Below are 27,900 nucleotides of genomic sequence, written 5' to 3'. Positions count from 1 at the left end.
TGAGGTCTGCCTGGCAACAAGTGATGCACGTCCCGGCAGCCAATGGGGATTTTTTCTGCCCCCCCCGGGGGTGTAGGGGCAGGGTGAGGGCCGGGGTATTTCCCGTGGCAGCGCTCGGGGTGCTCATTGCCCATCGGGGTGCGCGGAGCAGCCATGGCCGAAGAGCAGCGGGACCTCATCTCCAACCCCGGCAGCAGCATGCTCAATGTCAGGGGCACCCAAAGGTGCTGTACTGGGGGCACGGGGATGGGGGCTTGGGGAGACGGGGGTCATGGGGAGGGCAGAGCGATGGGGATGTGGGGCAGAGGAGGTGTTGCGTGGCTGTGGGGTGGACCATGCAGTGGACCCGGCAGTTGGGCGAGGAGGGCACAGAGTGACTGTGGGACAGAAAGTTGGGGTCATGCTGTGGCTATGGGGCGCTGTGGAAACAAGGGGGCCGTAGCGTGGCTATGGGGTGGAAGGAGCTGGAGCATGGCTGTGGGGAGGGCAGGGGCATGGGGTGGGTATGGGGTTGAGGGGGTCACTGTATCTCTGGGGCTATGGGGACATGACATTGCTATGGGATGGACAGGGGAACAGCACGGCTATGGGGCAGGCAGGGACACAGCGCAGACCCAGACCCCAGCCAGCTCTGTGGGGCCACCCCCATGTCCAAGCCAGCCCCATCTCCCACACCCCGGGGCACTCCCAAAACTTCCAACCAATCAGAAGCCCGGAAGCTCTGACATCATCAGTCGCCAGGCAGACATCGGGACGGCGAGTCCCGCTCCGGACATTGCCTGCGGCAGCCGGACAGCACCCATGGGTACCCGCAGCTCATCGGGTACCGGCGGCTCCCTGCGGCCCTGCTGCACCCCATCAGACCCCGTGCAGGGCCTGGCAGCGTGGCAGGCGGCTGCATGGCGTTGGCTTTGCCTTCCCTTGCCATGGGGCGCGATGGCAGCAGCGACACCTTCGTTGTTTGCACCAAGTGTTAACACGGAGGTGCAATCTGGCACCCCATAGAATCATAGAATAGTTAGGGTTGGAAAGGACCTTAAGATCACTTAGTTCCAAGCCCCCTGACATGGGCAGGGACACCCCACACTATGGACATGTCCTGAACCCCCTGGGACCAGGAAGGCTTCAGAGGACTCCATCATTGCAAAAGGCGATGCCCAGAGCGATGCCGTGCCCCTACATCCCCTGTGCCCCTCCGGCGCCTCCTCCCTCTCACCCCACGGTGGTTTTCGGTTCCCCAGTGTGGAGGAGGGACCTTCACGCTGAGATTTCACTTCTGCACATCGCGATGGGGGCAGTTTGTGCTTGTCTGGTGGCAGAGCCCCTGGGAGGTGATGGTGATGGTGATGATGAGGTGTGAGGACATCTGCTGCTGGGGGCTGGTGCTCCCCATGTCATGGCAGGGGGCTGGAACTGGATCATCTTTAAGGTCCCGTCTATGACTCCCTGTGCTGCAGGTCTGCGCTGGGCAGCAGAGCCGCCCTCTCCACGGTCTCCATCCTGGTGGCCCTGCTGATCGTGGGCCAGGCTGTCACCATCTACTTCGTGTACCAGCAGAGCGGGCAGATCAGCAAACTGACCAAGACCTCGCAGACCCTGCAGCTGGAGGCACTGCAGAGGAAGCTGCCGGCCAGTCCGTAACCCCACAGCACCGCTGTGCTGGTGATGGAGGGTGGTTGGGAGAGGGGACCACCGGCCCCGGCGCCCCTCACGCTGCTCCTCCCTCGGCAGGTGCCAAGCCGGTGAACAAGATGAAGATGGCCGTGGTGAACACCCCCATGGTCATGAAGGTCCTGCCCCTGGTCCCCTCTGCGGGCAACACGGTAAGAGATGCTGAGCGCTGTGTGGCTGCTGCTCGCTGCCCTCGGGGCTCAATGCCAGTCCTTGTGCTCATGCTGTCCCTTTGTCTTTTCCCTTGAGGCCATGGCCCCGGCCAGCAACAGAACCGTGGACCAAGTCAAGCACCTGCTGCTGGTGAGGTCCCCTGTGTCCCTACCGACCCCATAGCTGCCCCCTCCGCTGCAGGAGGCGATGGGACCCTCTGCTTCCAGCTCACTGTCTGGGGACCCGTTGGGATGCTCAGAGCTGGTGGGAGCTCCTGGCCTCCTGCAGTGCCCATGTGGCTGATACAAGCCGAGCTGCTGCCCTCACACCTCATTTCTCTTTGCCCTGTCTCACTGCGGTGGTCCCTCTGCAGCAGGCAGACCCCAGGAAGATGTTCCCAGAGCTGAAGGACAACCTGATGGACAACCTGAAGCGCCTGAAGAGCACCATGACTTATGAGGACTGGCAGGTCAGTGCTTGCTGCTGCCCTACTCATCCCCTCTGAGGAGCTGCTTTGTGCAGGGACTGGGCTGTCCCCACCAGTCCTGCTTGAACCAGGTCAGGGTTACTCTCACCCCAAGGATGCAGGTGATGGTCATGATCTTCCCTGGTCCAAGCTGCAGCTTGGTGCACAGCTCTCACTCTGTGATGGTTAATGTGCTGCTCCCCTTTATTGCAGTCCTTCGAGTCCTGGATGCACAAGTGGCTGCTCTTTGAAATGGCCAAGAACTCCAAGCCAGAGGAGGAGCATAAGGAGATCCCAGCAAAGAAAGGTACCAGGGATGGGGGCTCCTGAGCTGGGAAGGTTTGGGATGGATCCTTTGGGAAAAACCACCCCCTGTAGGTGCCACCATGGGGCTTCCCAAAGGCAACCAAACCCTCATCCCTTGGCCAGTCAGTCATGGACCTCTTCATTCCATGGGGAGCCTCTGGCTGGTGGTGCTTGGGATATCACAGGGCTGCTGCTTGTAGGGCTTTTGGGATGAGTGAATGTCTGAGAAGCTGCAGCACCTCCCCACATCCTCAGTCCTTGGCTGGCCCCAGCGCTTTAGGTCACCATGGTGGAGCTTCTTCACCTTCCAAATTGGATTTAACTGCTCTGGATGAGAAACTTCTGCAGATCCCAGGCAGCAGAAGGGCTGGGGGGGTGCTCACAGCATCTCCCCTTTGTTCTTGTTGCCCTTAGTGCTAACTAAGTGCCAGGCGGAGGCCAGTTCTGGGGGTGTGCATCCGGGCCGGTTCCAGCCGCAGTGCGATGAGAAAGGTGACTTCCTGCCCAAGCAGTGCAATGCCTCCACCGGCTACTGCTGGTGCTCCTACAAAAACGGCACCAGGATTGAGGGCACTGCTACCCGGGAAAAGCTGGACTGCGAGGGTAGGTGGCCAGGGAGGGGAAGGAGAGCAAGGAGCAGCCTGCGTGGATGCTGCTCCTTGTTTTACTTGTGGATAGGGAGAGCTGACAGAGTGCTCAAGCTGTAGGGAGCATCCCTCATTGGTGCCAGCACCTTAAGGCTGGAGAAGTCCCTAAACCCAGCCCTCACCTAAGGTAGCTGCAGCTCAAGGTGTGAGGTCGAGGCCTTCCATCAGCCCCTCGTTGCTCCCAAACCTGCAGCTTGTGGTGTGGGTGCAGGCTCTGCCCCACTGCCCTCAGAGGGTCCAGCACCCACATCCTGCCCTCTCTCTGCAGTTGCTGCCACTGCTGCCCCCCGCACCACTCCGGAGCTGGAGGAGATGATGTTCTCTGGGGTGGACATGCTCAGGCTGGGCGCAGAGAAAGGTGAGTCCTGGGATGGGGAAAGCCCTGGGGGCTGCAGCAGAGGATGCAGGGGGCTATGGGAGGTACATGTCCACCCCCAAGAGCACCAAAGCAGTGCTGGGGAGGTGGAGGTTGCGATGGAGACACAACAAAAGCAGCCTGAACTTTGGAGGGTCCTGGAACCATCTCACTGACTCCTTGCCCTCTTTCCCCTACAGTCAACTAGAAGAGGATGCCACGGTTGCTGGTCCAGACTTCAGCATCCAGCTCACGTTTAGTCTCTTTGCTCTGTTTCATTTCTGCTCTTACACTGCTTTCCAAGGCGATTAACACTGGGTGCCCCTGCCCCTTGAGGGTTGTGCCCCTTCTGCTGCAGGACCAAGCTGCCACCAGTGCCAGAGCCACAGAGTCCTCCCCCCAAGGTTGGTACAGGGGGCTGGAGAATGATTTCAACAGTGTCAGACCCATAAATCCTGTTCCCTTTTGCTCATGGGCATCCCGCAGCAGCCCAACAGGCGCACAGCTCACCCTGCTGAAGAATGAGCCGCTAATGCTTTCTTACGCTGAATGAACATTAAAAGCAGCAAAACAACCTCCACCAGCTTCTTAACTGACCCCTGTAGGTTGAAGCCCTGTTCGAGTGCAAGAATAGAGGGATTTTATTGTGGAATGCTTGGCTTTGATTCATGTTCACATTCAGCTTGTGCCTTCAGGGTGGAGCACAGCCTCAGCAGCGGGTAACAGTGGGCAGAGGAGTTGACCCTGGAGCCAGAGGGGCTTCTAATTCTTCTGACTAGAGCTGATAATTCCTTTATCAATGACCTTACAAGCTAATTATATCCAATAAACTTCCTGAATAAGAAAGCCTTGTGGGCAGCTTGAGCAGGACAGCGCCTACGTGTGCACTGTCCTGCATTGTTTTAATCTCAATAAAAATCAAGTCAAAGCCACTTGGACATCTGTGCCTCGATCCAGGGCCGTACACATTCCTTGCCCCATTCCTGGCCCAGGAGTTGTTCCATCTCCATGCACACTGGGGTCCCCCTGCACCCCAGCATGGTCCCTTTAGGTGAGTCCCAAAAGGGTATGAGGGCAGCAGGCAGAGCCCTGCCCTCACAGCAGAGCCTGGGAGGGAGGAAGCCAAAGGGCCCCAAGCCCTTTGCTCCTCATCTCCTAAACCCCATGGCTGGGAATGAAGGCACATCTCATACAAGATGCAGGGGAGCAGCAGGCTGGCTGATGTGCCAACCAGTAATGAAAACCCCCACATAAACCAGTGCTAGAACACAGAGTTCAAAGTTGAGAAGCAACAGACTTTTTTGTCCTTAGGAGCAGGCAGAGAGCAGTCAATCGTTCCCAGGGGATGAAGTGATGCCTACAAACCTGGACAGATGCTGGACTCTGCTACTGTACCTGCAGCACCCTTGGGTGATGGCTGAGCCCAGCGCTGCCGGGCCCTGCTCCCCTCCCTCCCCCTGCACCAGCTGAAGCAGAATCTCCTGCTTTTCTTTATTTTTGTATTCCATAAAAAACCCAACCACCCACATAAAACGACACCATCTTGGCCAAGAGCAATTGCTGGACACAGCTGCTCAGTGCAACTCCAGGGACACAATAACCATCATTGTTGGAATAAAAAGTAAACCCAAGAGCTCTCTTCCATAGTAGCAAAAGGACAGCACAAATCACAGGAGGGGAGAGGAAAAGCACAGAAAAAGGGAAAAGTTTCTCTTAAAAATATAGCTCTGTGATGAGGAAGAGGTGATGGGGGTCAACGAGGAGGAAGGCAGTTTATGCAAGCTGGCTCTGCTCCGGTCAAACTGCCTCCTTGGGTTCAGTTCTTGTGCAACAGGTGAGCCATCGTGAGTGAGGGGCACTAAACAAGTCTCTGGGCCCCAGCAGGGCAAGAGGAGGCAGCAAGTTGCACTGCTCTGCTCTAACAGTCACAGTTAAAAGAAGTTATAAATTATTCTTAAAAAAAGAAAAAAAAAAAAAAGGCTGGAATTCTCCTGATGAGCTTCCTTTTCCTCTCTGCTGTGTGATCTTCACCCACAAATCCTTAATCACAGGGATGCGGTACCTTTGGGGAGAGGAGTTAAAGAGTTAGGGATGGGGAGGAGGAGAACAGTCTTACAGCTGAGCAGAGTGAGGCAGAGTCATCTGGTCCACTTCCAAGTGCCTACAACACCACCATCTATTCCACATTACTTTTCCAAGCTCCCTGTGCTCAGCAGGGGCAGACAGACAGTGCCAGAGGCTGCTTATCTCTGCTGATGACAGAGGAGAGCAACGTCCAGGCTGGAAATCCAGTTCTCAGCAGCTAAAGAGTTGAGGTCAAACACATCCTGAGAAGCCAGCACGCTGCTGTGTGTCCTTCCTTACATTGCGGCGCTCTCTGACCCTCTGACCTAAGGCCAGGCTGACTCAGTGAGCATTCAGAGGGCACACTGTCTTCCCAAGCCTGGGCCAAGGCTACTGCTATTCAGAGGTACTGACAGTCCCCACAGGCCAGGTACCTTCTCGCAATCCTTCAGGTTCGGCTGTTTTCTTCTTCTAAAAAGAAAAGGGCATAAAATAAATTAGTGTCATCACACCACAAATTTAAAGGACACAGCAAAGCCACAAGCCATGGAGGCTTCTTGGCTACCATCTCTAGAGGGACATATCCATTACAAAGAACATCCTATAGTGTCCCTCTGCATCCTTTCCTAGCCCTTGGGATGGAAGGCAGTAGCCTGCCAAGCTTAGAGGTCCAGTTTCTGCTGAAAACTACATGAATAGAGTTGAAGAGCAGCACTTCTACCTTGGGCAGATTCTCTGCCACCAGAATGGCCCCTGGGTTTGACCCTTCCAGGGAAAGGGGTCTTTCCTGAGGGAGCAATACAGGAACAAGCCCTTCTTTGAGCCACCCCAATCCCAACCAGCTAAAGGTCAGGGTTGTCTCAAGAATAGCCACAATTAACTGCAGCCTCCTCTGCATTGCCAGCAAAGCTCTGTTCCTCTGCAGCCTGGCATGCTATTAGGATGAGCATCCCAAGTGCAGTTCAGAACAGCTCTCCCTGTGGTACCCCACTTCAGGGTCTTGCACGTACCTTTTTCTTCTTCTTGTGAACCTCAGCAGAGCCATCTGCTACAGGATCCCCTTCAGAAGTCACCTTTTTGCCCTTTTTCTTTTCTTTTCCAGTCTTTTTTTCTGGGAGAGGGAAAGAAAAGTCAATTAAGAGAAGGATTCTGGTATTGTGAGCTCTGAGATGGAGCACAGACTGGCAGGAACATCTCCACCAAGTGTCTGATCAAACCTCAGCAAGCTTTACAGGGCAGTAGCTGGGTGACAGCAGGGCCCTGGTACACAGCAGCTCACCCAGGGCTGCTTCTCCAGCACCTCTGGTCTAGAACGGTTTGATCCCACCATTCACGCACATGTGTGCACAGAATTACACAGGATTCCATTCCTTCCACCTCCTGCTGCCCACCCCCTCTGAGCAACCGCTTCAGTGCTGGAGCAGCTGGACCAGAAATCAGAGCCAGGAGAGCTGCTAACACCAGATGGACACAAGGTTCAGCTCAGCACAACTGCTTCAAGAGGCCTCAGCTCACCTGGGGCAACAGCCCACACAAGAGCTGATGGACAATGTACTCCTCCAAAAGGAAGGGCTGCGTGGAAGAGAAACCCCAGCAGATCTGGCCCACCCATTCTATCTCTTTGTCTTTTGAACCAGCTCTGGTTTGCAAATGCAGTCTGCACTGCAAAGAAAAGAAAACTGCCTTTGCATTAGGGCAGCAAACAGCATTACAGAGCAGATGCAGGCAAGAGGGGCAGGAAATGCTCTTAACTGGGAGCAGCAAGCAGGAGCATGGAACAATCCTCCTCTTTCTTCAGAGATTTGAAAGCAGCAGTAATAGCCTCGAGTCAAACCTCTTGTCTGAGCTGCTCACCAGGTTGCAGCACAGACAGTGCTCAGGCAGGGCCAGGAAGGGGCACTGTCACCCCGCAGGGAACAGCAGTAGATGACACAGCAGATGACAGCACAGACTTCAAGGCTGATCTTTTAAAGAGGCTGGCAGCAAGCGGCTGTGTTCAGGAAGCTCTAACACGAAGCCCTGCACCCATGAACACTGGGCTGCTTCTGCCATGCTCACAGTGTGGCAGAGACCTTCTGCCTGCCATCCCCAGCCACACTGCATCCTAGCTCTCTGTTAGGGTGTGGTGTTTGCCAGAGAGGAGCCAGGGCAGGGAGCTGGGTTAGCAGAGCTGTTCTGCATTGCAGACACAGAGCAAGGCACCACACAGAGTGCAGTGGGCAGAACACAGCCCTTGTGGCTTACAACCAGCAACACCTCTCCCAGAACAGAGGTAGGAGAGCCCAGCTTGCTGTCTGCAACACAACCTGATGCTGAGCCTGCAGAAAAACACTGAAGTGAGGTGTTAAAAACCTGGCATTGGCTTTAGGCGGGCCAAGAGTGGCTGGAAAGCTGCCCATTGTAAACGGACCTGGGGGTGCTGGCTGACAGCAGGCTGAATATGAGCCAGCTTGTGGCCGTGAAAGCCAACAGCATCGTGGCTTGTATCAGAAATAGTGTGGCCAGAAGAGCCAGGGCAGTGATCTCCTTCCTGTGCTGGGCACTGGTGAGGCTGCACATCGAATCCTGTTTAGTTCTGGGCCCCTCAATGCAAGAGAGACATTGAGGTGCTGGAGTGGGGCCAGAGAAGGGCAACGGAGCTGGTGCAGGGCCTGGAGCACAGTGTGATGGGGAACTGCTGAGGGACCTGGGGGGTTCAGTCTGGAGAAGGCTCAGGGGGGACCTTATCACTCCCTACAACTGCCTGACAAGAGGCTGTAATGAGGTGGGGGTCAGTCTCTCCTCCCAGGTAACAAGCGATAGGACAAGAGGAAATGGCCTCAAATTGTGCCAGGGGAGGTTTAGACTTGATATTAGGAAAAATAACGTGTAAATGTGGCACGTGGGGACATGGTTTAGTGGTGGGCTTGGCAGTGCTGGGTTCACAGTTGGACTTGATGATCTTAAAGGTCTTTTCCAACCTAAACAATTCTATGATTCTAGAAGGGAAGTAGGCAAACAGGAAGCTAATGGGAAAGTGGGTGCTCCTCACAAACGCAAGAACCTATAGCAAATGCAGCCCCAGATGCTTACTTTTAGCTCCTTTTTTCTTTTCCTTGCTGCCTGGCAGCTTCCCCAGCTCACCAGCTACTTTCTTCTTTTTCTTTTTGGGTATTTCTTCATTAGCTTGCACTTTCCGCTTCTTCTCCTTGGGCTGCCCAACAGCCCCATCCTCTTCTGGATGTTTCCGCTTGTGAGACGTTTTCTGTTTCTTGTTCTCTTTGTCTTTGCTCTTCGCTGCTTTCACAGCCTTGTCTGCCGTGGAGGAAGGTTTCTTCTTTTCCTTCTTTTCTTTTTTCTCCTTTTTCTTCTTCTTCTTCCCCTCCAGCCCTTCCACTGGGTTTTGCACTGAAGGAACTTTGGCTCCGGCGATCTTGGTTTCAATTCCCAAGCTTGACTCCTCTGACTGTGGGACGGAGAATGGTGCAGATGATGCTGGGGTCATTTGTGCACCTTTTGCCCCAACATGATTCTCTTTTACAGCCAGGGCTTTCTTGACTGGGGAAGGCTTGAGGCTGGCATGATCTGGCTCCATTTTTCTTGCCACCTTCTCTGTGTTGGAGGCTCCTGTGGCTTCCTGCCCTGGAGGAGGACAGCTGTTCTCTGCAGAAACATCGATAAGAGAGAGAAGACAACTCAGGGAGCATTCTTTACATAGACCACAGGGTTATTGGAGGATGGAAACATGCATGTGAAGAGGAGCATCTGGCCCTCCCCCTCACAAGCAAATCCTGCTATAGCAGGGTCAGGAAAAGGCATCTCATCCTGGAATCAAATATCCGGTGAGGAAAGTGGGTGACAATAGCTGCAAGAGCTTTGACTGTCGGACCTTCCATAGAAGCCATCACTACCACAGCACACCAATGCAGTGTGTATCACTGTCAGGGAGAGCCCTACTCACTCCCATTAATTGCATTAATTATTGCAGTTAAAGCAGGATTGGGAGAGGCCAAGGCACACAGCACAGAGGCTCACAAGAGCGGCATTCAAGGCAGAAAGGGCTGTGCTGTGGCCAGGGGAAGCCAGCAGACGGCAGCAGCACTCCACACTGCTGAGCTCTGCAGCGGAGACATGCTGGGAGCAGGGCCCTGCCCCAGTGTCACCCTCCTGTGCCAGCACCACTTTGCTCCTCAGCCAGGCAGATTCCAGCCCTTGCCAAAGGAGACCCACCTGCTTTGTGGTTCGTAACCACCTGGTCCACGTCTGTGTCAGAGTCACTGCTGTCACTGCTGCCGCTGCTGGAGCTGTTGGCTGGGCCTGCTTTCACAGGGGCCCTGGCATGGGAGTTGGCAGCAGTCACGGCTGCTTTCCCTTGCCCTGCTTTGTCCACAGGCTGGAGGGGAACAGTCTTTGGTGTCTGGGGTGTTGCTGGGGTCCTGGAGGGGCCCAAATAGCCTGTGAGGAGGGACTGAAACAGCAGAGACACACTGAAGAGTCACAGCAGGGCAGCCTTCTACACACCAGACATTCAGATCTGTCCCTGCTGCTATTGCTCCCATGCTCCAAGTGAAGAGCCCACCTTTGGCCACCCACAGAGAGATCCTGCACTGTTCAGTCAACCCTGCAGAGAGGCCAGGGCTGAAGGAGAGGGGCCAGCACTGACAGACGCTGCCTGAGCTGACAGCAGCAAGAGCTTATGGCCAGAGGTTCTCCTCTTTGTTCTTGCCTGGTAAATGAGGCCTGGGGGAGGCTCCTGGCCATTAGCATGCACCCATGCACAGCTAATGCACTGCAGATGTGCTGCACGCCCTGCACGTTACTTACAAAGGGAATTTAATGGCTTGGACACGGGTTAAGTTACAAATAAATGTGGAGAAAGAAATCCTGCTGCTATTGGCACTGCACACCAGCTCTCCTGGATTAACCCTTGCAAGGCACCACCTCCTCCCATGCCATTCCCCCAGGAAAGGCACCATGAGCCCAGATCCAAGGTCCTGCAGCCTGGGGAAGCATTCCAGGTTCAAAAGCCTCTCTGCACTCATCAAAAGGGCACTGCTCACAGCACGGCACTGGGGAACCCCCATATCTGTGCTGGCAAACCCACCCAGCACCCTGTTTGCTATGGCTCAGCATTCAATCCTCTCTCTGTGCTTTTTAGGAGCCAGTTGCAAGACCTGAAAGGATCCCATCCTGCTCAGCTACCATACCTGTGATGTTGCTGCCTCCTCCTCCTCCTCCTCACTGGACTCCGAGGAGGAGCTGTGGGCTGTCTGGGTCCCTCCTGGTTTCTGCAGCGAGCCTGCTGAAGGAGCAGAGTTCATCCCATTAAATCCAGCACTGCTGCCTGGGGCTGAGCTCACGTTCCCAGCACAGTTATTGCCTCCAAAAGGCCTTCTGCCTCCAAAGAAACCAGTGTCCTACAAAGCTGGAGAGGAAGAACTCCTCTTCAAGCACTATGTGAAGGTGACACACCTCCCACAGGGTAACAAAACACTGTCCCCACCCTGGCCTGGCCAGCAGCACTGAGAGCATCTTCTTGGGAGAACTGACCAGGCTTGGGGGGTTGCTTGGGTGCCTCCTCATCGCTGCTGTCTGAGGAACTGCTGCCCATGGGCTCCTCCGCCTGGGTGGGTGGCACAGCCTGGTTCAGGCTGGTGTGCTGTGCTGGCTTCCTCGACTTGGCCATGGGGCTTCCCAGGAGCGGAGCAGCCTGTGGTGTGGCAGCACTGCCTGGGGGAGCTTTTCCCACAGGAACCGTTTGCTTTAGGCTAGAAGCAGTGGGGACCTAGAGAGAGAAAGATGAAATGCATCTGGAAGGAGGAATAACTGCCCATGCCCATCAACTATAAGAACAAGCCCATCTGCTCTGGGCTGTGACCACCTCAGCCCTTCTTCAGCAATAGTGCTTCAGTCTGTGTCAAGGTCAGCCCAAGAATCTCTCATCCAGGGCACAGAATCTCCATCTCCCCTGGCCCAGAGATGAAGCAGGCAGCTGTGGCAAAGCAGACAACTCCTGACTGTACAGGGCACTGCTATCAGAAAAGAAGGAAGAAATCAACCAGCAGCTGGGAGGCAGGAACACAAAAGGTACCAGGGCCACCCTCTGCTCATCTGCCTTACCTTATGGTGTGATAAAAGTGGTTAAACCAGAGCAGCTCCTTTCCCCGCCCTCCACAAACACATTCCCTCAGCTGGGGACAAGGCACCAGACTCAGACTCCAGCAGACCCATCTCCTCAGGGAAGCTCCCCAATTCAGTCTCCTCTGTCATTACCTTTTCTGCCACCACCTCTTCATCGGAGGAACTGCTACATGAGCTCTCGGACACTCTGATAACTGGAGGGGCAGGAGGTGCTTCTATCCCCTTCTGTGGTGGCAGCGTGGCATTAGCCTTAGCAGCCACTGCACTGGAAACCTTGGCTGCTTTGATGTTCTGCTGGGGCAGAATCTAAGATAGGTGAGAAAGAAAATGAGGACAGAGCACAACTTGCAGGGGAAAAGAGACAGAAGAGACCAATCCACCACTAACTCCTGAGCCCTTCCATCATTTTCAGCACAGCACCAAGGCTGTTGCATTAGCTCAGTGCCCCAAAGGCACTCATCCTGAGGGCAGGCAGGCAAAACATGATGTGATCCCTATCCACTGCAACACCAGCAAGACTGCTTTTGTAAACCCTGCTTTGCAAAGTGGCCACTTGGACTCCAGGATGTTTCCTACGCTCTAAAAACCACACAGTAAGAGTTAATTGGCAACAGAGACAAAGACACCAACCACAAGGCAAATCCGTCTTCAGGTCCACAAGCAAGCCACAGATTGCACAGAGCACATTAACAAGAAGCAATTTTGTTGCCTCCCATTTGAAACCTCCACACTAAATGTAAGGGGGATTAAAAATAGAAGAGCCAGGGGCATGGAAATCAGACACTGACACCAAGTCCAAGACACAAATGCCAGCAGAGGAGGGAGTAGGAGCAATGAAGGAGTGCTCAGCCTCCTGGTTTGTGCTACAAGCAAGGCTACGTGAGCAGCCCTCCCTCCTCCCCAGCTCCCTGACAAGCTGGTCCTTTGTGGGCTGACATTTCCCTCACACAACATCTGGCCTTCAGCAGGGAAGGCAATGCTCTGCTGTGCTGAGAGCCGTCACTGCGACGTGAGCTCGCAGCAGTCCTGCACACTCCAGTTACAAGCTCCAGTTACAGCAACTGCATTACTTTATACAGGCTTCGTCCTATAAACAGGCTTTAATCAAGCACTGCTCAGGCTGGCTGCCTGCCCAGCAGCCCTTCCCCTGGCCACAGCATCAGGCAAACACCGGGAAGTCTCCTGGAGTGCATCTCTCAGCAAGGGTGCTGGCTGGGCAGGGGACACACGTGCAGGACAAGAAGAGCACTTGGACACTAAGCCCTGGGCTCAGAGCAGCAGCCAAACCACCACCATGTAGGAACAGCAGCCACGTTCCTCAGTCAGTGCTTCTCCACATGGCTTCTTTCTCAGGCTCAAACTGCAGCAGAAGTGCAGAGACCCAAGACAGCTTCACAGTGAGGCAGCTCAGCCACTGCTCTGCAGGACTGGCATGGAGATACAAAAACATGTGACACAAAGAGATTCAGGTGAGATTGCTGGGACTGGCTCCACGACACATAGCAGTGCCCTCGGCACAGATACAAGGTCACCTCCCTTCTCCAAGGCAGAAGCGTGGCTCCTCCAGCTGAAAGGCAGCAGGGCCACTGTGCTACTGCTACAGGGAAGATCCTTGCAGCCTCCCTAGTCCTGTAGAGGGGGAGTCCAGAGAGCTCCAGCCACACCACACAACCAAGGGATTGGGAGGAACCAGAGGGAAGGTTGCCTTGGAGCTACCCAGCTCAAGAGAACACTCTGCCTGCAAAGATTTGGCTGCTTTTCCAACCTAACTCTCTGGCGGAGGGCAAAGGGGACAGAGTCCTAAAGGAGGCCTGGCTTTGTGCCTCTATTCATGCTCCTGCCCAAACATTCGCACCCTCCACTGCTCCTTCATACTGTGAGCGTGCTGCAGCCGAGACATGTGCCCAGAGCCAGGTCAGTGAGACCCAGGGATGCCACCAAGGAAACCTGATCCAGCCAGCGGGAAGGTTCCTCTCTGCACCTCTCATCACTCACCAGCTACCACCTCACGAGTCCAGAGACCCACACCCAATGGGTCAGCAACTCCTTACCTGAGAAGCAGGCACCACTTCCTCCTCTGAATCTGACTCCTTGCTGGAATCATCACTGCTCTCCACAGGTAGAGGGGCTGGGGCTGCTGCTGGAGCTGGTGCTGCTGCTGGAACTGGTGCCTTCTTAACACTTGTTGGCTGTGGCACAGCATTGGTTTTCACTGCCAGGAAAGCATAAAAGATTGTCACCATCAGAAAGAGTTGTTCTCCATGGCTGACCAGAGCAGGAGCTATCACACCAGGCTGGGCCATTCCACATGCAGGGGAGAAAAGGAAACCCACAAGGATGCAGGTGAGGGATCCCGGCCACTACCAGGGACTTACCAGCTTGCAGAGGCTGTGTCTGTGCTGCAGGGGACTCCTCTTCACTGTCAGAAGTGTCACTGCTCCCACTTTCTGAGGTCTGGCTTTTCAAGGTGCTTCCCACTGCTTTAGGAGCCTGGCTCAGGTTGGGAACAGCCCCAGGCTGTCCTGTTAACCTCTTAACAAAAAAGAGACACAGGCCCAGAAATGGGGAATTAGTGTAGGTATTGTCCAGGAGTTTAAATGCAGTTTCAGCTCAAGTTGGGTTTTGTTTTACTCTTAACACAGCTGTTACTAACACTAACTCCATCCCTGGCCTGTCAAGATTGGAAGGGGCTTCAGGCACTGCCTCAACTGAGCTGCTGAAGACACATACCTCCTCCTTTAGCAATATGCTTTTGAACAGGAAGCACAAGTGTGTTTTATCTCACGAGCACACAGGGTTCATAACACCAATTCCTTATTGAGGCTGAGGCACTGTCTGAACAGGAGCTTGAGGGCAGGAAAAGCACTGCAACCCCAAGATCATCATTTAAGCATGACCTTCCCCCAGCTTGGAGAATTAGTGGGAGCTGGGGAGTCTTGTGCTAAATCACTTGCAAGATTCAGAGGCAGTATGAGAGAAACTCCATCCTAGAGCTGCTGGAGAGCTCAGCATAGACACAGGGCTGACAAGCACTTAGGAACACAGGGGGCAGGCAGAGACAGACCAGTATCCACCCTGGAAACCGACCTGTCAACAGGTCTAAGAACTGAGACATCTCCAGACAACAAAACTCTGCAACTCACTTGCGTTGTACCTTTCTATAGCACCCATCAACACTGTGATGTCCCAGAATAGGCCACGAGCCAGTGCCTCAAGCAGTGTCAGTGCTGGGAAGCCACGACTATCAAAGCACAAGATACACAATTGCCAGGTGAGAGGATCTGTTCCCAGCTCCTCCCTTGGCTTGGGCCAAAGGAAGCAGACACCCCCTTCTGCACATTGCTGAGGACTGGTGGCGGCAGAGGGATCTGGGAACTTCACCACCACTGATATTCAAGCAGTGCTCTGCACCCACTCAGTTTACTCCACTCATGGCTCATCTCTGGGCTGCTCTGCCAAACAGTACACCATGCTTGCCAGGGCAGGCAGGCCCCATCCAACCCCCACATGATGGCAGCTCGCTCCAGTGCTCCACCTCCAGCCACGACACTCCTGCAAGGTGAGAGATTCCCGCCTGGCTGCATGGCCCATGCCACCCCCTCTCCCGACACAGCCATTCCCTCTCAGCCCACAGCAGAGGTCCAGGAGCACTTCAGCAGTGCCAGCTCAGCCGGGGGCTGCTCCTGGCCAGCATCTGAGAGCACCAGCCAAGGAGCTTCCCGGGAGGACAGATCTTCCTGTGCTTCCTGGCACAGCCCTACCAAGGGCTGCCACTGGGGCAGTGTTTATCATCTCCAAGCCAAACACTAAACAGACAACAGCATCTGCATGTTTATCCCATTACAGAACAGCTCTCTGAACAAGCCAAGCACATTTTGACTCTGCTTAGAGAGACAGAAACCTCCACTAGCACTTTGGAGGGGGGGACTGCAAACCTCACTTGTCTGTTTTGTTTTGATACCAGTGAGTCACTAGCTCCAGGAGAGAGGCCAGATTTGCAGTGCTGAAGAGAGAGAACTACTTGAAGCAGACACAAGAATTCACACGCTTGAGCTTCCCTCCCTCTCGTCCCAAGCACTGCTGTGCAAGGGAGAAGTGTACAGGGATCAGAGCCCACTCACTCACTTTTAAGACCTTCATAGCAATGGGATTGGCTTCTCCCTCTACCTGGATGCAAGGCATAAGGGCTGCTTCATTTCCTAACTTAGCAAGAGATTGGGAAAGAGCTGCTGTACAGAGGCATCCCGACACAGAAAAACATAACAGCATCCACAGAGAAACCACTATGAGCTTTATACAGCCTTGGGACTCCTCAGATCTTCCAGGGGGGAGGCCAAGGTCCCTCCATCCACCTCATCTTGGTCACTGTCAGATGACTGACAGCCGTCACGTCCTATGGCATGGCCCCAGGTGGGATCAGGCCAGTGTTCCGCTGACAGGCATCAACAAAACCACCATGTGTAACATGCAGTTTAATAGACAAGCACACTAAAGCGAATCAAGTATCTATCTCTCTGTATGTAGTGAGTAAGGACAATAAAGCAAATCAGAGAGATATAAGTAAAGCACAGAGGAAAATTAGCAATGTATCAAATCATTACTGCATAGAGAGAACAGAGATTAAGAAGAAACACGTCACTAATTACCACCAAATCATCACCCAGGCCCACACTTCAAGCTGGGAAGCCCTGCTGCAGCTGATGCCAGGAGTTTCAGGTAACTGGGAAAATTCCCATGCGGTGCATCCACCTATAGGTCAGGCTCTGGATTTGGCTACAAGAGGATCCTGCTTTTATACCCCTAGAAAAAACAGTCGGCTTTATGCCAGCTCATTTACTCGTGGGGCTGTGCAGGATCTCATGATCTCCCTGCTGTCAAGGTCAAAAGACAACTGCACCTTTATGTTTTCCTGCCTTTTCCCATAAACATATATAACTCTACTGAACACACTGACAAAAACATACTCTGTTTTGTCTCTCAGTCATGAGTGGAAAACAGCTCTCAGCTAGGATCCCATTCATTACAGCCAGCAGCATGGCTGAGTTCATAGAATTTGTGTTGGAGGGGACCTTAAAGCTCATTCAGCTTCAACCTCCTGCTCAGGCAGGGACACCTTCCGCTAGAGCAGGTTGCTCCAAGCCCCTGTGTCCAACCTGGCCTTGAACACTGCCAGGGATGGGGCAGCCACAGCTTCTCTGGGCACCCTGTGCCAGCGCCTCAACACCCTCACAGGGGAGAGCTTCTTCCTTATACCCAACCTAAATCTCCTCTTTAAGTTTGAGTCCAGGGAGCAGATAACACAGGCAGACAAGAGCCACAGGTACTGAAGTAACTCAGGGAGAAGGAAAGTCATGAGGAAATCATTTTTCCTGCTCCCTCTCCAGCCCCCTGAGCTGCCTGTGGCTCAGTACAGTGACTCAGCGCCCGCACAACCCATCTGCCACTCCACTGGGTCCATTTACATCATGCAGTGCTGCATGACAAGAGGGGAAACAACACTGAGCCACGTGTGCTGAGCACGCTGTAACAATCACACTCCATTGCTGCCTGTGCACCACCACGGTATCACCACCAGGACCAGTATCTCAGCTGTGTCACAACACAGCAGAGGTACAACTGTCATCTGCACAGGAGCAAGGACAGGGCTCAGGAAGGGAAACAGCCTCTCCATCTGGTGTGAGATTTGGCCTGTGGTCCAAGATAAAGACTTGCAGGCACAGCTTCCACCAGTGCAGCCTGCACAGGTTTTCCTGAGATGCTAAAGAAAGACACAGGTTCCAAACACACATGTGCATCTCATGCCCAGGCCTGGTAAGCAGAAGCTGAAGCCTGTCCATAGGGGACTTGAGTGCCATCTTTGAACCAAAACATTCAGGAAAGAGGAAGCAGATCAGAATTAGCAGTTCCAAAAGAAAAGGAGCTCACAGCATCCTTAAGATCAATATAGACTGTGCCCCATCACCATCCTTCCCCATCCCCAAATAAGCAAACACCTTGTCAACTTCTTTGACTAAATATTCCTGAATCTTCAGGGGTAAACATACCAATTAAGCAGTTCAATTTAAGCATGATGTTCATTTTAATTGTGCTAATCCACCCCCACAGGGAAAGATGAAGCAGCTTCCAACGCTCTGTATCTGTTTGGATCTTGCACAGAAGCCAGAGGAAGTTGCAGGATACAGTAAGTCAGTGGTTAGCATATGCCCAAGTAGCAGATGGTGAGGATGAGCTAAGAAGAGTTTGACTAGGAGGACAGGACTGTGGACACAGCTAAGCCTAATGGTTTATCTTCAGGCTTCACTCGTGGTCTCTGCCTGTAGGCTACTGATATGTGAAGAAACAGTCTGTTTGGCAAAAATAGAGCTTCCTTGATGACAAGCTCTTCCTTGCTGACTGTGGCTGTTGAGAGGTAATCACCAGTCTGCAAGAGGGAAGATGCTGAAGTGGTTAAATAACCATTGGCAAGACAGCTACCTGCTGCTGCCAGCTTCCAATCAACACCTGGGAGAAACAAACCTACCCCAGCACATCCTTCACCTAGAACTCTAACATGGATGAGTCTTGATAGTCTTGCAGCAGGACCCCATGGCACAGCTATCAGAATAGCTGCTCCTGCCACCCAAAACTGAATCTTCACATAGAATCACGCAGGAAGAGAGCAGCACAGAGCCAACTGTTAGAGATCCATCCCCCTCCACCCACCTTAGCAGACCAAGGCTATGAAGACAAAAATGCAGAGCCTCTCTGACTCCTGCCTGTCAATAGTGAAAGGATGTGCTGACAAAGAGCCTCCTTGCTAGGACACGTGAGCCTCTGCCCCCGGCTTCCCTTCCTCCCTTGCAGATAATAGCTGCCATCTCCAAAATGCTGCTCTCAGGGCAGTTTCTGCAGGGCCCTGCAGCTCAGAGTCAAGGCAGAAGGTCTCTGTACAACATGCCTGAGGGTGCTCTCAGAAAGGGATTTGCTTCTTTATAAGTTCAGCCACCTGAGTTCAGACTAAGTTCATAGTCCTTCTCTCAAGAGAGGTCCTAAACAAATCCTCACAGGAGAGCCAAGACCAAGCTGTCTGTGACCGCACACACAAGGGTTACAGAGGGGCATTCTGAGGAGCAAAGCATGAGTGAAACAGTTGGTATCTAAAAGGTTACACCCCCTCCCCTAGTTTCCAAGTAGAAAGAAAGATCTTCCTCTCTGAGGGACAGAGATACAACATAGGGACAGAGATACAACATGCTGCTGGTGTTTCAAGGAGATCAGTAGCATCGTTTTAAGGGATAAACAATTTTTTTTGCATATCCCATCCCTTGGCACTGAGTTGAACACAGTATTACCTACCTTCTGGCTGACAGGCACAGGATAATCCTCCTCTTCGCTGCCTGAGGAGTCAGAGCTCTCCACTGGCTTTGCACTTTCAGCAGGCTTTGTGGGAGCAGCAGTCCTTCCCAGTGTGGTTTTGACCTGCTTTGGCACACCTGGCTTTGGTGCTGGCTTTCCTTGGGAGAGGGGAAGTGTTTTTGCTGGAGCTGCTTTGCCGGAGAGCAATGCTGCTGTTGTAGGTTTCACTGGGGATGGGACAGCTTGGGAGGATTTTGGAGGTGGCTTTGTCTGGACAAGACAAGAACAGTGAAAGAAGGCAAATATCACAGCAGCATAATACATTTTGCACACACTGTAATCAAGGGAAGAGATTTCAGAGCCCCCTGGGACAGGTGAATGTTAAAGGAAGATCAGCAACTGGCAGGACACAAGGCATCCTTTCATCTAGCTATGCAGGGATGGTCTCCCAAGATGAGAAAGCAGGAGCAGGAATTCTCCATCAGCCTGTGATACTACCAGTTCCCTCCAGTGAGGTGCACTGCGGCACATTGCACTCTCCACAGTGGGGAAGCTGAGCTGTGCTTCACTTTGACAAATTAGACACTATTTATTGCAATTTACAGCTGGGAGGCAAATTCAACCAGGACAATTTGCCTCTTCAGGCGGCAAAAGAATTGCTGTGGCTTTTTTATTTAAAAGTACTGATGGATTTTTTTTGTTATTATTTTTAAGAAGGGAACAATGGCTTGAATAGAACTCAAAGACATCAAGGTGCCTTTAAACATCCCCTGCCTCTTGCCTCCCACCCCAGTATGACCTTGCTACACACTACATGCATTTACAATTCCTTTTCACTGTAATTTCTAGCCTTGGAGGGGCATGCAAGGAGAAGCAAGAGCTCAGACAGACGCACCTGGGTTACCGATGGAAGTTCCTCATCTTCACTGTCTGATGAGTCGCTGCTCTCTGATGTGTCACCGGGCTTTGCAGCCCCAGAAACCGTTGTGGGTGCAGGTTTGGCCTGGGTTGGTGCCACTGCTGTCTGCCGCACTGCATTCCTCTTGAGGGATGCTGGAGTAGCTGGTACACTTTTCACAGGCCCTGCATTAACCAGCACTGTTTTCACAGCTGTTTTTGCCTGGGAACAGGGGGAACAAAAGGGAATCACAGCCAGTTAACATCTCAGAAGAAACCCATTGAGAGTTGTAACTGCATGGAATCTGTTTTAAAGGAGGCTACCTCGATAATTTTACCAGGACAGGCTTGTTCAGATCCACAGCCTGGGGTGTATCTGAAGCAAACCACTTTCTCCATGGATTGCCTGACTATATCTGTGGAGTTGCACACCAATCACCTCCTACAGACCAAATGATCACCCTCAACTTCACGCACTAAGAGGAATGGGGATAGAATGGTTGATGCTGGCAGGGGTTAGTGGGACTCTCAGCCACACAGCATGTTTCTTTGGCTTTGGAGATCTCACACACCCAGGGAAGGGGGTGTTGTCAGAATACAGCATTGCAGCATTTCCTCTCTACTTCAAGGGAAGGGAAGCGATTTCCTGGAGACAAGGAACCTGGCCTGGAGAAGTTACCTGGACCACTGGAGTTGCAAGCTCCTCCTCGGAGGATGTCTCATCACTTGATTCCTCACTGCTGCTCTCAGCAGCCCCAGCTGCCTGCTTTGCCTCTGAAACACAAGCAAGGAGATGTCACAGCTGCTGCCTGCTCTGAGCTCCCCGAGCATGATGCTAATGTAGCTTTTGAAGTCAGGAAAACAAAACAAGACACAGAGAGAACTACGGGGATTTGCAGGGAAGAGGGCCTAGCCCTGCTGAAAGCATCAGTGGCCTGCTGGGAACAGCTTCTCCAGACCAACACTGGTCCACAAACACCTCCCCTCAGTGCAGGCAAAGATGGGAAATCCTTCCTGGCCATCCTCTGACCCTACAGGAGCTGCCCAGCCACACACAGCTCCCTGCAGAGGTACCTAACATGGCTGGAGCTCCTCTGGAAAAGAGCCAAGAGAAGGACCATTTTCAGAGCTTCCCCCAACACACACACTGCAAAGCAGTAAGATTTCCCTAAAGACCTCAAAACTGAAAAGCAATCGCTTTACAAGTGGGAATATAAAGAGGAGATGCTGCAGTGCCCTTCCAAAAAGCTCAAAGCATCTGCAGTGTTAGTACTGCGTCTCCTCCAGATATGCTATGCTTTTATCTCCAACCCTATAGTGCTGGGTGCTGCCAGACGGACATCTCAGCACAGAATCTGCTGCTTGAAATGGGAGCAGGCATGCTGGCTTCATCCCACAGAGCTCCGGAGCTGGCTCTTCTGCAGTATTCTCACAGCCTCCCCTAGGAGCAAGCATCGCTCTGAGCTTTCCAGCACGGGAGCTGAAAGGCACAAGCTGAAAGCACAGCTCAGACCTGATTCCATGCTGGAGCTGGAGCACACATGCATCTACCACACTCTGCTGGCTCCTTACCCACTCTGGGAGCTGGGCCCTTTGCAGCCGCTGTCTCTTCTTCCTCATCACTCTCTGATGAGGAGCTGCTGCTGGAGCTTTCTGGTGCTTTGGTCGATACTGGTGCTTTGCTTTGACCTACTGTGGTCGTGGCTGTTGTGGCATGCCCAGGCTTCCCAGGACCAGGCAGTTTCTGCCCAGGCTTGGCTGGTGATGCAGCTGGTGCATTGGGCTGCTGCTTGTTTGAGACCACAGTTCTGCTTGCAGCAGAGGGCACGGCTGCTTTGCCTGCCAGGGCAGTGGGTGTGTTTGGAGAGTGCAGGGAGTTGGTGGCAGCTTTGCCACTCACCACAGCTGGTGGCACCTACAGGGAACAAAAGAAATTAGAAGCCTGTAAACAGAGGAGGGGCTAAGCTGGATGCAACATATCTTAAAGAACAACCTGACAGCCAGGAAAGCCATAGAGCTCTTTAGGGAAGCATCTGGGGCACAGATCTAATAGAAGCATTATGTCAGTGTAGGAGGGTCATTTAAATACGAATTCCAGCCCACAATTCTACACATCCTAATGAGCCTGGGATAGTCCTGACTCCAGAGTACTGTCAGCCTTCAAAGCCAAGAGAATTGCCTTACCACAACTGCACCTTTTCCAGCTGGTGTCTCCTCTTCTGATGAGGAGTCATCCTCTTCACTGCTTTCTACATTCACTCCCGAGTTGGTGGCCAGGGGAAGGCCGACTACTGAATGGGAGAGAGCCACAGAGACATCCTGTGAGTGCACCTCTCGCATCAGGATGGCCTCTGGTTAGCAGGGAGGGCAGGGTCCCATCTCCACATCTACCCCAACACCACCACCACTGTCCTTGCAACAGGCAAGTGTTTCTCTCCTCCACCCCATCCTTCCCACTACCACGACAAGGAACCTGCCCAGATCTGAATGTTCCCAAGGACTGGTCTACAGCAGGTGAGACCAAGCCAAAACATACCAGATACATGGGGTTTTGTTACACTACATGAGCCACATCAGCTAAACCAGGGATCTATTCCAACCTCTAGACAGAGGCTTTCCAACTAATAAGTTCTTCCTTCATCCATCAATCAGGCCCGCCTTTCCTGGCCCACAAACACCTGAGACCAACTAGAAGGTGCCCCACCGTGGGCAGCATTAGGTTCCTGAGGCTTCATCCAAGCAACAACACCCATCCCTCCCCAGTGAATTGCAACAGATTTCTCCTAGCTTGAGCAGACATCTGTGCTCCCAGAAACTCCACATGGCAAGGAGGTGCTAAGCTAGTTAAACACAAGGGAATAGCCACCACTTTATAAGCATTTTCTCTATCCAAGCAAGTCCAGCTGTTCCTACACAAGCCTCTGATCCACTCTGTCAGTGCCAGGGAGGTGAAACGCTCCTACCATTTGCAGCTTTTGCCTTCTCTTTCTCATCCTCTTCTTTGTCTGAGCTCTCAGAGCTGCTCACGGGATCAGGAACTCTGATCTTTTCTGGGATGGCTTCTTCCTCATCACTCACCTTTCTTCTCCTGGAATTTGAGGGAGTTCTGAAGGAACAGAATTTGCATCAGAATGGGGAAAAAAAGTGTCTTAAAAAGAATAAAATGCAATTATACACCTACTCTCGGGTCAGACTGCAGCCTAAGGACAATCAGTGTCATTCCTCTACAGCTCCTAAAGGGGTGGGAGAAATACTTCTCTAATCTGCAAGGAACAACTCCAGTCTTCCTCAGGCAACCCCTGAAAGCAACATATCCCTGCAGTACTCAGAGGAGATACTGTACATGTTTTCTCCTGTGTCCTAAGCAGACTCTTTCACCCTTCATCAGAGAAGTAAAAATGTGTATGGTCAGGCTGGTTCTGGTACAGGACAAATTCCTTCTCCAGGAGGCAGCTACAGCCAGACAGTAAGTGCAACCCCAGGGTTAGGACAATGAACGCCAAACATGTCTTGGTATGCCACAAGGCCAAGAGAAGTGAGTCTGAAGGCTGTAAAAGCCTTATTCTATTTCTTCATTTGATTTAGGAACAGGATTAGTTTAACAATTTGGCCAGTAAAGACTGTGCTTATCAGTGTTTTAGTAGCAGAGCTGTAACAGCAAGGTTTTTGCAAGCAGGCAAAGCCAAGGGCACATTTGCTGTTACAAAGTCCTGTTCACTACTATAACAATTTAAAAGAACAGGGCAAGCCACACATGCAGCTCTGCCCCTACAAACTCTTCCTGATTCAGCAGCAGCTGATAACACAACAGGGACTACTGTGAGAATCTGTTGTGGATGACCAGGGGCTCAGGGATACTGCATGAGGACAAACAGCAGGGCCCCAAGGCACTTGTTAGAGGGAGGAACTGCAAGCCTGTTTCTGCACTGCTACATCCTCACCTAGATCCAGTTTTTCTCCTGCTCAACAAAACCATGGAGACACAAGAGCTGGGGCTGCACCAAGGCACGAGGTGTTCTAGCAAAAGACACCTTTGAAGCAAACACCCACTTCCTGAGGCTGCTGCCATGGCTGCTCTGAGGAGCACCTTCACTCCAGCGCTTGTCAGTACAGGCACAGAAGCCCAGCTCCAGATAACCCAGCTCTGTGGCTGTCACCAGTGTCAGACCAAAGCCAGCGGCGCACAGGGTGGGTGCAAATGTCACTGCACCCCACAGGGGAGGTGCTGCAGACCTTCACATGGGGTACTCACTGGAATAACTACACAGGAAGGTGCTGGGCTGAGTATGTAAGGACTTGAAACCAAGAGACTTCCTCTGAGTCAGTAGATACATGATCTATGACAAGGTTTAAGATCCTGTAAGAACTTTGGCATTTCAGTATCTGCTCTAATTTCCTGCTCTTGGGTCAACACTCCTGCAAAGCACGTGGCTTTAAAACAAAGTGAAACAGAACTGGGAGAAAGATTTCTGCCAGTAAAGCATGATTCTGAGCCCCGCAATACTCCAGTATTAACCTCAACCAGCAAGAACAGCATCAGCTGCTCAAAACTAGAGTATAACAACTTATCCCCAAGCTCAGACTGCTGAGCACGATTATCATCCAAAATACTCTAACAACAGAAAATTCTAGCAGATAAAGCTCACACATGCCATGCAATCTGGACATTAACACAGCCTGGAATTTGTTCGATCGGCATGTCCCCCTTCGACTTACTTTTCCCAGTGGGTAAAGATGTCCTCGAGAGAGGCCGAGAGGGAAGGGAGCAGCTTCTGTGAAAGCAGAGGGAACACGAGTCAGGCATCAGCCCCGGCTCAGGCTGACACCAGACAGCAGCGGCTCCTCCAGCATCCCCAGGATAACGGAACCATGCCCCGCACATACCCTCCCAGTAACACCCCGCTGCTCCGGGAGCCGCCTCCCTGGGCAGCACCGGCAGAACCTCCTCTGCCCAACACGTGTTCGGGACGGCTCTAACTGGCGGGCTGCCGGCCTCAGCCGTCTCCCCGGAAGCCACTCGGGGCCGGGACAACACGTGGGTCCAGCGTGGCGCAGCGGGAAGCGGCACAGAGCTGAGGGCCCAGGGCGCGCCCAGCCTCAGCAGCGAGGGAGCAAAGCGGGACCGGGACCGGTGACGGAGGAAAGGGGACCCGGGCCCTCCGAAGGCCGTTACTCCCCTCACCCCCTGTGCGGGTGCCCCCGGTGCGGGTTACCTGCCCGGTCTGCGCCTGCAGCTCTCGGGCCGCCCGGGCGAACCCGGCACGGAGCAGGTGCTGGTGGATAAGGGCGAGCAGCTCCAGGGCCCCGCGCCTGTCCGCCGCCATGGCGCGGCCTGCGGGCCCCGCGTGCAGCGTGCCCGTCGCGTCACAGCCGCTTCCGCCGCGCTGCCCGATGGGAGTTGTAGTGCGGGGTGGGCAGGATGAGGATGGGGGCATAGCATGGCGGGTCTATAGCTGCGTCCGCGGTGGGCAGGGGGGGATAAGAGAAGGATAACGGGGGACAGGCCGCTAAGAACGGGGTGGGAAGGGCTGTGGTTACTTCAGACCCAGCCCTGGCAGTGTTCAAGGCCAGGTTGGACGGGGCTTGGAGCAAGCTGCTCTAATGGAAGTTGCCCCTGCCCGTGGCAGCGGCTGGAACTGAATGAGCTTTAAGGTCCCGTCAACCCAACCCAGGCTGTAATTCACGGGTCTGTGACATCCACTCAGTTTTCCTGCTCTGAAGGCAGAGGCTTCACTCTTACCACACTCTCTCAAGGCTGACGTAGTGCTGGGGGAATATTGAGCCGCTCAGGCAATTCTGGGGCTAAACCAAGCAAATTAAGAGAGGGACAAGGAGTTGCTGATGCAGAGCAGCTGCTGGAAAGGGGCTGCGCCGTCACCACCGTGCTCCACACTGACACTCTCCAGGAACAACCTGGCTCCCTTCGCTTCGGTAGGGGTTTATTTTTGGGAGGTTCAGTAACGTCCATGGCGCGCCCATCGCTCGCTGAGATACAGGCCCTTTATTTGTATTTATAGGCAAGATTAAATATAAACCTGGCCCGGCTCCAGCTGGCTCTTGTGCCTTTGACACCGGCATCACCCAGAGCTGCAGAGCCACTGCCCGGGTGGCAGCTTTACAGCTCCTGTGAAATGAATCACAGCCCTGGCTGGGGCTGGCACAAGCAGCCATTGATGCTCCGTGTTCATATGGCCACAGCACACGCCACAGCGGGGTGGCTGGCCCAGGGCTGTGTCCCAGAGTGACTGCTGATACTCTGAGACGACCCGAGGTGCAAGGCCTGGTTTGGAGACCTGGTTCTTCTAACCTGAGGGGAAGAGCCAGGTAAAAGCAGCCTGGAGCGAGGCAGAGCAGTGAAGGTTGGGTGTCTCTTGGAAAAGCTGGCCTCTGATAGTGAGCTTGGGTGGAGATTCAGCCTCCTTGGTCCACAAAGGGCGCTGCCTGCTGCAGCTATGTGGATGAACAGATTTAGATGTATTTTGGTACAGTCTGGAATGGTTTTATACCTCCAGGAACCCCTTGGTTTGCTTTATTAAAACCCTATTCCTGTCTCTGCCTGTTCCCTCCAGGATCCTTGTGATTACAGGAGGCGCTGCCCAGACCTCAGCTAAAAAGAAGCAGAGGGTCCTTCCTGAGCAGTGGAGCTCTGCAGACAAATGTCGCACAGTTAAAGGATCCCTGTGTGGTGCAGGGAAGTGCAGCAGCGCTGTTTCTCTTGGTCTGAATGGAGGGTGGGTCGGAAGAAGGCTGGAGGGTGGCAGGTCACCAGAGCAGCAAGCCATCAAGATGCCATTAGGGTGACGAAGGAGGGTGAGAACATCCCGACAGCTCTCAGGGTAGGATGACACAGGCAGATCCCTCAGCTCACTTTACAGGAGAGGGGAGCAAAGTCCATGGTAGCAGTGCCCTGGGTCCGGGTTGGAAGTGTTCTGCCAGGACAGCTTTTCCAGGGCTCTCCATTCTCTGTGCCAAGGGAAGATGCTCTACAGGGTGCCTGGGGAAATGAGGTGCATTAGTTCCCCAAACATTAGAATACCGACAAGCCCCTGCTCTGCTGCATTTCAAGGTCTCTCCTCTCTGTTGGCTTGGAACTCGCGTGCACTAGAAAGCATAAATGGTTTGGTTTTGACCAGTTTCAGTAAAACATGGAAGGGAAAAATATAGATGAGCACGATGGGAGAAAACACATTCAGGAGAACTGCTCTTAAGAAAACCAAATAGAATATCTCAAAGCCCTGAGCATCATGGACATATGCCTTGAAAACCTGACTCCATTTCCCCCCCAGGTATCTCTTCACAGGTCCACTACAGGTCAGGGTCACTTGAGTCCAAAGCCTCATCCCCTGGAACCATGAATACCCTCAGCAAACCGCAGCATGGGGCCTGGGAGTAGCACAACCCACTTGAAGGAAGAAATCTGAACACAAATAGTATGTATGCTGCACCACAATTACAGGTAGCGAAGGTATTTGAGGCGGTTGGTAAACATGCCAAATAATAAATAGAGCTATTCAGTCAGCAAACAGCTGCAGGATTATAAATAGGAAAACCTACCCCAGCTGAGACCCAGCAACACGCACACACTAAGGAGAGATTTGTGTGTGTGTGTGTTTTTTGGAGGGAGGTCGAAACTATTTTGCCCACTCCTTATTTTAGGAAGGTGGAACGTCCCTGGTGTGTTTCAGAAGCTAACCTCTTGGGTATGCCTTCTCCATGCCAAGACACTGAGTCACGGAGGGATCGCAGGAAGCTGTTTCAAATCCAGACAGGGGATAAAGCAGCTGTAATTGAGGAGCCAGCTGAGCTCTGTCTGCTCAGAACCACACAGCCCCATCCCTGCCCTCAGCTCTACAAGCCGAGAGCTTTGCTCGCTGCCGCTTTCACAT

At 53.2% G+C, this 27,900-nt stretch overlaps 2 protein-coding genes across 8 annotated transcripts; one reads left to right on the top strand and one right to left on the bottom strand.

The window, feature by feature from the left end:
- The first annotated feature begins 87 nt into the window (after positions 1-87).
- On the top strand, positions 88-4,508 carry CD74 (CD74 molecule). 2 transcript variants are annotated; one of them, XM_080627033.1, is made up of 9 exons: positions 88-224; positions 1,458-1,633; positions 1,732-1,823; positions 1,921-1,974; positions 2,201-2,293; positions 2,504-2,597; positions 3,011-3,199; positions 3,512-3,601; positions 3,799-4,508. In XM_080627033.1, exons 1-9 carry the CDS (start codon positions 154-156, stop codon positions 3,804-3,806), a joined length of 867 nt encoding a protein of 288 aa, XP_080483159.1. In that variant the 5' UTR covers positions 88-153; the 3' UTR covers positions 3,807-4,508. The 2 variants fall into 2 exon arrangements, with proteins under 2 accessions (XP_080483159.1, XP_080483158.1); XM_080627032.1 differs by having other exon boundaries at positions 2,198-2,293; positions 3,799-4,506.
- A 382-nt stretch (positions 4,509-4,890) lies between these two features.
- On the bottom strand, positions 4,891-25,361 carry TCOF1 (treacle ribosome biogenesis factor 1). 6 transcript variants are annotated; one of them, XM_080627227.1, is made up of 18 exons: positions 25,228-25,361; positions 24,731-24,786; positions 22,978-23,120; positions 22,199-22,305; positions 21,587-21,929; positions 20,694-20,788; positions 20,013-20,237; positions 19,118-19,387; positions 14,158-14,314; positions 13,834-13,994; positions 11,915-12,088; positions 11,192-11,426; positions 10,849-10,943; positions 9,872-10,109; positions 8,735-9,304; positions 6,673-6,773; positions 6,097-6,133; positions 4,891-5,660 (listed from the first exon to the last, which is right to left on the bottom strand). In XM_080627227.1, exons 1-18 carry the CDS (start codon positions 25,336-25,338, stop codon positions 5,644-5,646), a joined length of 3,135 nt encoding a protein of 1,044 aa, XP_080483353.1. In that variant the 5' UTR covers positions 25,339-25,361; the 3' UTR covers positions 4,891-5,643. The 6 variants fall into 6 exon arrangements, with proteins under 6 accessions (XP_080483353.1, XP_080483352.1, XP_080483350.1 ...); XM_080627226.1 differs by having other exon boundaries at positions 4,891-6,133; positions 22,199-22,302; XM_080627224.1 differs by having other exon boundaries at positions 4,892-6,133.
- Positions 25,362-27,900: the final 2,539 nt, after the last annotated feature.

Source organism: Psittacula echo, assembly GCF_963264785.1.
Source record: "Psittacula echo genome assembly, chromosome: 11".
NCBI lineage: Eukaryota > Metazoa > Chordata > Aves > Psittaciformes > Psittacidae > Psittacula > Psittacula echo.
This window is presented reverse-complemented; position numbering and strand designations above follow the sequence as displayed.